The following is a 10,675-nucleotide window of genomic DNA, read 5'->3' as shown; positions in this document are numbered from 1 at the left end:
ATATAAATTTTAAAAATAAAATTTTAATACTAAAAAATATTTAAAACTAATTTTAATATTTTAAAAATATTTAAAATATAATAACAAATAAAATTCTAAACAAAAACAAACTATATTCTAAATATGTAATAAAAATATAATTTGTATATAAAAATATTTTAAAATATATAAAAATATTAAAAGAAAATAAAAAATATTTTTTTTCTGGCCCGTGAGCAAGGCTGTCTCGTGACGAGTTGGCTCGCTACGAGTCCGGTTCGTGACGGGTTGATTTGTTTGATCCGATTTTTTTCTGGACTCAAATATTTTGAACACGACTCGAAAAAATATGGACTGACTCGTGAGCCATCCCGCGATTTGCGGCTCGTTTTACATCTCTACTTCTCATATTTTTTCTGGCAACTCCATTAGAAATGGATGTGGGTGGGTGTTTGGGTTTTCAGTCTGGTATTCAATCTGGAACTATAAAAATTGTATTGGATCGGAAATCGATCCAGTTCGGTTTTAGTATCGGTTCGATTCGAAACGGCTATATAAGTATCAAAATAAACACTGAAACATAATATTTACACAATTTGACAAAAAATTCAGATTATAGTTTAGTATTTATTGGATTCGGTTTGATATTTGTACGGTTCGGTTCGGAAACAGTTAAATATACCAAATTAAAACCGAATGGTATTCGGTTTAGTTTCGTTTCGGTTCGGAACTAAATTACCGAACCGAAGTACTCACCCCTAATTAGAGACACACGGGAAATGGATTGAAAACACACATACGTATTCAAATAGTTTCGATACAGCAGAAACATAATTCAAGAAAATTCCATAACTTATTGAAAGAAACAGTTAAAATCCTAATCCAAGAGAGAAGCTCCATTCATCTCATCATCATCATCTTCTTCTTCTTCATAATCATAATCTCTCAGCATTGAAGATGACATTAGGTTCATTCACCGAAAACAGGCTTTCAAACAAAAAACACAGTAAAATCAAGAAAAAACACGCATCTTTCATTTCTGGACAAAAGACTTGAGGTCCTTGAGCCATTGCAGATACTCCCGGCTGTCTTTGTTGGCCATGTACTCTATCAGGAAGTTGGTCGTGCTTGCTTTTATCCCTCTTACCTCCAAGAACTTGAGGAACGCCTTCTGCAAATTCTCGTCCAAGTCCCTGCCATTCAGACACACAAACACGAGGTTCATGATTCATAAGATCTAAACTCATACTAGATTTCTGCTTTTATGCAAGTTCACTACGTAGAGCTAAAGCACCTTCCTAACGTCAGGACATCTGGATGAGATACATATATTCAAACTGGCTTATAAACTAGTGAATTGATCTGCCTAAACCAATCACCATATTTACATTTTCGCTTAGCTTTTGTGTCAAAAAACTCACTCAAAGTCGGGTCCTTCATATGCAAGCTGTTCATCAGAGTCTTGGGGCCGTTTGATTGACAAGCTATCGATCACAATCTCGTCAGGGTAGGCACTGACACCGAACTCAAGACAGAGTCCGTCACCTTTCGACACACTCAAGACCATAGGAACCCGGGTTTTATCCCCATCTTCCTCCTCATCACCACCTTCATCCCCACCTTCATCCTCATAAGAAGCAAGCGTATCAACTTCCACCTGAATTGTTTCATCTTCAAAATTCCTTTTCAGCAATACAGTTCTTTCCCCTGGAGTATCTACGATCTCGAAAGGAAACCCTTCTGGCTTCTCCTCCATCTGTTAGCATTTTTGTAAACACAGATAACACGCTACTTAGTAGAATGAATCATAACAGGTTACAGGACATTGATAATTCCACTTTGTCACTCAAATTCGGGATCGTTATTCATTACAACGTACAGATTAATATACCGAAAGCTTTTCATATTGAGATCATTTACAAGGCGCTTCAGAACAATTATCCTCTTAAAAGCCAATAGGTACCCAAAAAAACGAATGCTTTGAATTGAAAGGGGAAAAACTAGATTTCTGTTGACAAATTAAGAACCACAACCAGAAATCATTCATACACATACACACATTTCAGGGCACATATACAGAACACTTACAACGTTATGGTCAGGAGCTTCCTCGGTCTTGGCGCACTCAATCTCAGAGTCAATCACACGAATCAGATTCTCGTCCGAGCTGGACTTCTTATGCGCGACGTCCGTAGAGAACCTCGCGAACGAAGAAGCCGATCCACGGCTGAGCTGGCTGCCGAGAACCAACCTCTCGACGGAGACAGCGGCACCGAATCTCGCCGGAGACCTAACTGCACGAAAGGCAAGAGCGGCCGCCGTGGAAGAGGCTCTGCGAAACATGGTGTTCTAGGGTTTATCAGGGAGGAAGAAATGGAAGAGAGACGAGACTGAGAAACGAATGAGGGTTTAAGGGAACGGGGTTAGGGTTTATAGTGACTGGAAATCTCTAGATTGCATCAACGGCCCAATTAATTAATGGGCCTAAATAAAACAAATTAGACCCGGACCCGGACCCGGACCCGAATTAACTAAAAAAACAAATCCTAATTAACTACTATTAAATTTAATTAAAATTAAATAGAAAGTGTTTTTTTCCAATAAATATGGATATTCCACGTCGACGGGCGCGGATATTCCGCTGATAACGCAAAAGGAATGTCTTGGGGCCACGTAGCAAAAAGGCGAGAAGAAAAGAAGAGCGATGCTTTTTTTTTTTTTGGTCAAAAACAGCGATGCTTTTTCGACGTTGGATTTCAATTTCCCGTCACTTTTACTCGCAGCGACTTCGATTAATTTCGTTGGCTTCAAGTTAGAGAAAGCATGATTGATCGATCATCCAAAAGCAGGAGGAGCTCGAGATAATCAACTCTCAGGGATTCTTCCTAAACCAAGCTTCATTCCAGTTTGGTGCTGATTTTTTTTTTTCTTATTTGCGGTGTCGTTTTGTGAAATACCCAGATTATTTTAACAAAAAAATCCAGATTATGTTTTCTGGGTTTTGTCGTTGATCCGTGAATTTTGTGTGATTCGGTGGAGAATTGGTGAAATTCGGGGTTTTGGGGTGATGGTAAGGAATGGGGTGATGGATACACGAAAATTCTGGAGAAGGAAATGGATTTCTGGGTTTTACAGAGTTGAGATCGAGGGCGATTGTGATTTGGGTGAGGAACAGAGCTAGAATCCTTTCAGCACAAAATTCGATCAAGTTCTTGAACTCTTTCTCTGTTCTTCGCTGTGGCGTCTCTGATAGATGAAAAGGAGATGATCGGAAGCCCGGGAACTATGAGTGGTTTGATTTTGAGATTAGGGCAGTGTGCTTCTGCTGCTGCTTCGATCGGTGTCATGATTTCTACTTTCGGCTTCTCCAGTTACACCGCATTCTGGTAATTTGATCTTCTCGAGAGTTTTATCAGAAAGTTGATGGAATGGATTCATGGTTTTGTTGTTGAAATGATGAGATGCATCCATTTATGATGATATGAATTGATTTAGACTGCTAGAGGAGTTCGTAGGTTCAGATTCTTCTTCCAAATATGAATAGAAAGGCTAGGGTCGTTTGAAAGATGCAAACTTTTGGGTTTGTTATCAATACCCATTTGGGGATAGAGGCAAAACTATCATAATATCCAAATCTATGGGACTTTTCCATTAAAGGTTTTTTTGTGGGATTGTAATACGTTTGTAATGAAAAGATACGCAGATTGTATTCCTCGCAGCAAGAAATACAACGTTGAGCTTGTTTATTGAGAGGCTCTACTCTCCCCCTTTCCTCACTTTCACTCTAATTTCTGGATACCTCTCACCTTACAGACTCAACACTGATATAGAACTATCGATTCTACCTGCTGATGTGGCAGCTAATACGTCAGCTAAGCGAAAAGAGTAATAAGAAATGACCGACAATTGATAACAACCTTGGAATCTTCATAACAGACTTTTATTCCCTTTCCATGCGTCTCCTGCTCCCCTTAATTCAGCATCCAATTAGGCTTCTCCCTCTTCTGGGCTTGCCTCTTGCTGGGCTGCCACCTTCTTCCTTGTGTGTCTTCTGACGAAGGCCCGGAATGGCCTATCAATACCCCGCCCCTGAAGACGAAGCTTGTCCGTAAGCTTAAAATCAGGAAATTGCTCCGTGAAAACCTCTGCGAGCTCCCAGGTTGCGTCGTGTCGAGGGGTGTTCTGCCATTCAATCAGAACTTCCAGTTGACCCTGGGAGTTATAGCGACTGTCAAGCAGTGATCCCGGAGTTGCCAGCCACTGGAGATCTGCGGACAGTTGAGGTGGGAGTGCTGATGGGTGAAAGTCCGAGCCGATAGCCTGTTTCAGCTGGGAGACATGAAAAACAGGGTGTAATTTGGACTCTGGTGGGAGAATAAGGCGATAAGCAACTTGTCCGATGCGAGCCTGCACCTCAAAAGGCCCATAAAACCTTGCTGCTAGCTTTTGAAAGGGTCGGCGAGCTAAGGATTGTTGCCGATACGGTCTGAGTTTCAAAAAGACCCAGTCCCCCGGCTTGAAAACTACCTCGCGGCGATGGGAATCTGCCTGAAACTTCATCCGTTGCTGCGCACGCATGAGGTGCTGTTTAATTTCAATGAGCATTGCATCTCTGTCCAGCAATTCCCGCTCCAGTTCAAAATTCGCGGTTGAACCCTTCTCAAAACGAAGAATATGGGGTGGGTCCCTGCCATAAACCGCTGCGAATGGCGTTGTCTTTAAGGAAGAATGATACGAGGAGTTGTACCAGAATTCCGCCCAGTGGAGGAACTTAGCCCACTGCCTCGGATGACTGCAAGCGAAACATCTGAGGTATGTCTCTACACAGCGGTTAACCACCTCAGATTGCCCGTCCGTTTGTGGGTGGAAAGCCGTGCTGAATTTGAGCTTAGTCCCCGCTAAACGGAATAACTCTGTCCAGAAATTGCTGAGAAATATCCGATCACGGTCAGATACAATGGATTTGGGAAACCCATGTAAACGAATTACCTCTTTGGCAAATACCCGGGCCACATCGACTGCCGAGAAGGGATGCTTCAGACAAATAAAGTGCCCATATTTTGATAATCTGTCGATGACCACCAGGATGACATCGAAACCCGTTGAGCGAGGGAGTCCTTCTATAAAGTCCATTGAGAGGTCTTCCCAAATGTTGTCGGGAATGGGCAGCAGTTGTAATAATCCTCCCGGAGAGAGGGTCGAATATTTTTGCTGTTGGCAGATGAGACACTTAGCCACATACTGTTGTATGGTCTGCTTCATGCCCTCCCAGTAAAACAGGGATTGAATTCGTTTGAGAGTTTTCAAAACCCCCGAGTGACCTCCCATTGGCCCGTCGTGAAATTCCTGAAGGATCAACTGAATGAAGGTGGACGAACGTGGAATAACGAAGCGATCCTTGTGGAGGAGGTTACCTTGGCGGATATGAAACCCGGCCGGAGCATCCGAGTTATTTTGTATCCTGCTCAGAATGGTCGAGAGAACCGGATCAGCTAGTACCTCCTTGCGAACCTCCTCTAGCTGAATGGACTGTGGAACAGATAAGGCATACAACATGGTGAGGGATGCCATTGCTGAAGATGCCGGTATCCTAGAGAGTCCATCAGCCGCCTTATTCTCGATACCCGGTTTGTACACAATCTCAAAGTCATACCCCAACAATTTTGAAAACCATCGATGATATTCCATTGAGACTTCTCTTTGCTCCAGCAGAAATTTCAATGCTCGTTGATCCGTGTGAACAACGAATTTCCTGCCCATTAAGTAGTGACGCCAACGCTGAATTGCGAGGACGATGGCCATCAGTTCGCGTTCGTAAATAGGTCTGATTTGTTCCCCCGCAGAAAGAGATCTGCTGTAATACGCGATGGGTCTGTGTTTCTGCATCAAAACCGCGCCGATCCCAAACCCCGAAGCGTCCGCTTCCACCACAAACAGGTCTGTAAAATCGGGAAGTGCCAAAACAGGGGCTGTAAGCATAGCCTGCTTGAGGTGGGTGAAAGCCCTGGTCGCCTCTTCCGACCACCCAAAATTATCCTTCTTGAGGAGTTGAGTTAACGGCCTAGCTATGATCCCGTAGTGCTGGACAAATCGCCGATAGTAACCCGTTAATCCTAGAAATCCTCTGAGCTCACGGATGTTTGTAGGAATGGGCCAATCCTTGACCGCAGCTGTCTTACTCGGATCTGTGGTGACCCCCTCTCTGGAAATCACATGACCCAAATAATCAATCTGATGCCTGCCGAATTGACATTTAGATAGGTTCGCATACAGCTGATGGTGCTTGAGAGTGGCCAGAACTTCATGCAGATGGTTTTGATGGTCCTCCAAGGACTTGCTGTAAACGAGTATGTCATCGAAAAATACCAAAACGAACCGGCGAAGAAACGGCCGGAAGATGTCATTCATCATTGCTTGGAAAGTGGCCGGTGCATTTGACAATCCGAAGGGCATCACCAGGAATTCGTAGTGCCCCTCATGGGTGCGGAACGCAGTCTTTGCGATGTCAGCCGGCTTCATCCGGATTTGGTGATAACCCGATCTCAAATCCAGTTTCGAAAATACCACCGCCCCAAAGAGCTCATCCAACAGCTGATCAATCATAGGTATCAGGTACTTATCTGGGATAGTAGCCCGGTTTAAGGCCCGATAATCAACACAAAAGCGCCAGCTTCCGTTCTTCTTCCGGACTAACAGGACAGGGCTGGAGAAGGGGCTTTTGCTTGGGCGAACGATGTCGGCTAGTAACATCTCGCTGACTAGTCGTTCAATCTCGCCTTTGTGGGCATGAGGATATCTGTAGGGCCTAACGCTGATTGGGCCCGTGTTCGGCTGAAGCGGTATCCCATGTTCGTTACCTCTTTCTGGCGGCAGACCATGAGGTTCAGCAAACACCCCCTCGAACCGGGAGAGTAAGGGCTGGAGTGACGGTGGAATGTCTGTCTGTGTCGTGTTGTCCCTCTCAATGGAGCCGAAATCAACCAAATACCCCTTGTCCCCCTGCGCCACGGATTTCAACAAGGATTTGAACGTGACCAACGAATTATGCAGCAGAGGATCCCCTGTCAGTGTGATTGTCGACCCCCCCTTATCAAATCTCATCTCCAGCTTATCAAAATCCAACAATATCTTTCCCAAGGTGCGAAGCCACTGAACGCCCAAAATGATGTCGGCACTGCCTAATTCCAGAAGAAGCAAGTCTGTCCACATGGTGAAGTCCTGGAGGTGTAGGCAAACGTTCCGGCAAATCCCGTTGCCGCGAACTGTCAACCCCGTGCCCAGTGATACGCCATAGTGGGGAATCGATTCCGGCGTAAGGTGTAACTGGGAAACCACGGCAGCTGAAACGAAGTTATGCGTCGCCCCCGAGTCGATTAGTACCACCACGGGTCTCTCATTGATGAAACCCCGAACTTTCAAGGTTTTGGGAGACGTAATGCCGACCATCGAATTTAACGAGAGGCCTGCCATTTCTGTCACGTCGGTGTTGGTCTCCTCAGTCGTCGGCTCTGAAGGTTCAGAGTTTGGATTTGGCGGTGTCTCCTCATCTTCGACTACCAAAACCTGTAAGTCCCGATTCTTGCAACGGTGCCCCGGAAAATACCTTTCATCACAGCGATAACACAGGCCCCTCCTGCGTCGATCCTCCATCTGAGAATCGGAAATCCGGCGAGGGTTGAACGCCGGGGATGGCGACGAGACATCGAAAACTGGGACAGAAGTTGTCGGTGGGAGGGAAGAACCCAACCCTTCGCACTTTTTTGGAACATGGCCACGTGTCTGCCAAGAAGAGTTACTCGTTGGTAGCGATACTGTGCGAAACGCAGCCGTATTGGGCCCAGACTGTTTGAAAGCCCGATTCTCTCTCGTTTTGGGCCAAGCCGCCGGATGGCACAGAGGATTGCGATCGAAGCGGATCGCCATCGAAATAGTCTGGGCTAATCCAGAAGGGTGAAATAAATCCAGCATGTCGCGCAATTCGGGTCGGAGCCCGTTTCGGAAGACACCTTCTAGAAACTCGTGTGGGCAGTGACGCAACTGGGCGAGGATTTCCTCAAAATCGCGCAAGTAGTCAAGCACAGTAGAAGTTTGGCGCAACGTCAGCAAACGGTGGATGACAGGCCCGGAAATCATCTCGTCGAATCTCTCCAGAATCCGAAACTTGAAATCCCGCCAGTCCAAAAAAGGTTGATTTTCCTGCTGCCAATCATACCAGTGAAGCACCTCGCCGTCGATGCTCATAGCGGCCAGGGCCAATCGCTCGCCGTCAGGGATTTTTCCAAGTGTAAAGTAACGTTCGGCTCGCACAATCCAACCTGCAACATTAGAACCTTCGAAAATGGGCATTTCAATCTTGCGAAGGTTAAGCTCGGTACCCGCGATGTACGGAGCCCCTGTCGTCTCGGTGGTCGGTGGTTTCTGGGCATCGATGATGGTCTGGAGTAAGAACCCCGGTGGTAGCGGTGTAGAGTCGACCGGAGACTTCCCCTCACGTCGGAACAGTTCCTGTGCACACGAGGATGGTTTAGCGGAATCTGTTGATGCAGGCGTTGGATGCTCACGCATCTCACCAAGCAGGAGGCACAACTTTTCCAGCAACTTCTCCATTGCCGGTATTTTGGCGACGTCCTTCTGCAACCCGACGACACCGGATTGCAACTCCCCCATGTTGGTTTGAATCGAGCCCACACTGGTTTCCAAATGAGAAAGCCTAGTGTTGACTGAATCCTCTGAATCCGTGCGGTGTTGATCTTTCGGTGGCATACTGGATCGCTGTGGCTCTTATACCAATGTAATACGTTTGTAATGAAAAGATACGCAGATTGTATTCCTCGCAGCAAGAAATACAACGTTGAGCTTGTTTATTGAGAGGCTCTACTCTCCCCCTTTCCTCACTTTCACTCTAATTTCTGGATACCTCTCACCTTACAGACTCAACACTGATATAGAACTATCGATTCTACCTGCTGATGTGGCAGCTAATACGTCAGCTAAGCGAAAAGAGTAATAAGAAATGACCGACAATTGATAACAACCTTGGAATCTTCATAACAGACTTTTATTCCCTTTCCATGCGTCTCCTGCTCCCCTTAATTCAGCATCCAATTAGGCTTCTCCCTCTTCTGGGCTTGCCTCTTGCTGGGCTGCCACCTTCTTCCTTGTGTGTCTTCTGACGAAGGCCCGGAATGGCCTATCAGATTGGCTGTCTTCAAGTTTTGTTTCCTGTTTCGGAAGTTATGTCATTTTGGTGGTGGTCTTGACTTGAGTAGATTCCTGTTCTGTAATTTGATTTCTAGATCAGTTCATCATACCCTTGTTGTGCTGCCTGTCTGATGATAAACGTGTGTCTGGTTTCAGCTTTTTAGTTGCATCCATGAGTCTTCAATTGATCTGGAGCTTTGGACTTGCTTGCCTTGACGTTTACGCAATAAGGAGAAAAACCGACTTGCGGAGTCTAATTCTATTGAGCCTTTTCGCTGTCGGTGACTGGGTATCTGCTCGTAGAGCATTTCATTTCTACTATCTCAGTGTCATCACTGGCTTGATTACAGTTCTTTGGTTTGAATGTTACTATTTCGGGACACGGGTTTTGAATGTTTCGGTGGTGATGCTTTTCTTTTGGAATTTCACAGGTCACAGCCCTTTTGTCTCTTGCAGCTGCATGTTCATCTGCAGGAGTTACAGTTTTGTTTGTGGAAGATACCAAATTTTGCAGGCAACAAGTGTATCTGTCCTGTAATAGGTTTCAGATATCTGTTGGTTTGGCTTTCTTCACCTGGGCTCTGGCCGCAGTGTCATCTCATGTGATGTTTTGGATCTTGATATGACACTGAACGATCAAATCTCCAAATTTACCAAAACTCATCATACTCAAGTGAATGTAAACGATCCTTCTTTCTTTTCTCTTTGTTTCCATTGAACAAGGCTTATCTAATATCACTTACTGGTGACTTGGGCAGTTGTTTGGGTTCTCTCTTTTTTTTTAGCTGCCTTGACTGAACATGAGCCAGGTGGTAAACAGAAACTGAAAGGTGAACCACTTGGATTTGGCTGACATGACGGTACAAACCGCCAGCCCGGGCTCGGGGGCCACGGAGGAAGGCACCCCTTGACTCGGGATCCAACCCGACAAAGCTCTGGTACGCCAAGCAACCTCAGCCATTGAATGCTGCTGATCGTTAAAGCCATTTGAAAGGAGCCTTTGAAAGGCAGTTTCTGTTACCAGTAACAGAGCTAAACAGCAGGACTGTTGACTGTTGATGGAATTGATGTTGAGGGGGATTCTCGGGTTTCAAGTTCGATTTTTTCGGTTCTAGAGAAATTGTCATTATTCGGTTTTTATATCGGTTCGGTTACGCCAAGTAGCAGATCGTAGGACTGGTGGTCGTGCTCAGCGGGTAGGAGACTACTGTCGGGTAGCAGTTCGGGCACTGAGGCGAGCAGACCGGCCACGGGATATGTGGCGGCGGAGTGTACGGAACACAATAGCAGGACCACGGCACACGTGACACGAATCGACTCTCCATTGTAGTGAGAAGTTCAATAAAAAATCGCTTAAATCACATTATATTTATGTTTTGGAAGAAATAGAGGGTCCATGCATCTTAATTATACCTTATATTAACCAAAAATACTCACAAAAACAATTCGACTTTCCTAATTTTTATAAATTGAGAAGTAACTGAAAAGGATTAGA

General features: G+C 45.2%; 2 protein-coding genes across 4 annotated transcripts; one reads left to right on the top strand and one right to left on the bottom strand.

The window, feature by feature from the left end:
* Window positions 1–759: 759 nt before the first annotated feature.
* Window positions 760–2,382, bottom strand: LOC104823266 (uncharacterized protein At2g39795, mitochondrial-like). Its single transcript, XM_010554750.1, has 3 exons — window positions 2,068–2,382; window positions 1,401–1,735; window positions 760–1,172 (listed from the first exon to the last, which is right to left on the bottom strand). The coding sequence occupies exons 1-3, from the start codon at window positions 2,320–2,322 to the stop codon at window positions 1,013–1,015; spliced, it is 750 nt and encodes a 249-aa protein (XP_010553052.1). The 5' UTR covers window positions 2,323–2,382; the 3' UTR covers window positions 760–1,012.
* Window positions 2,383–2,644: 262 nt separating this feature from the next.
* Window positions 2,645–10,581, top strand: LOC104823265 (CASP-like protein 5B1). 3 transcript variants are annotated; one of them, XR_773325.2, is made up of 4 exons: window positions 2,645–3,365; window positions 9,337–9,469; window positions 9,612–9,859; window positions 9,966–10,581. XR_773325.2 is itself a non-coding variant. In XM_010554749.1 (3 exons), exons 1-3 carry the CDS (start codon window positions 3,244–3,246, stop codon window positions 9,804–9,806), a joined length of 450 nt encoding a protein of 149 aa, XP_010553051.1. In that variant the 5' UTR covers window positions 2,646–3,243; the 3' UTR covers window positions 9,807–9,937. The 3 variants fall into 3 exon arrangements, 1 of the variants encoding a protein (XP_010553051.1); XR_773324.2 differs by having other exon boundaries at window positions 9,939–10,581; XM_010554749.1 differs by lacking the exon at window positions 9,966–10,581 and having other exon boundaries at window positions 2,646–3,365; window positions 9,612–9,937.
* The last annotated feature ends 94 nt before the right edge of the window (window positions 10,582–10,675 follow it).

The sequence above is a fragment of the Tarenaya hassleriana genome, unplaced genomic scaffold (genome assembly GCF_000463585.1).
Source record: "Tarenaya hassleriana unplaced genomic scaffold, ASM46358v1 Cleome4, whole genome shotgun sequence".
NCBI classification, from domain to species: domain Eukaryota; kingdom Viridiplantae; phylum Streptophyta; class Magnoliopsida; order Brassicales; family Cleomaceae; genus Tarenaya; species Tarenaya hassleriana.
This window is presented reverse-complemented; position numbering and strand designations above follow the sequence as displayed.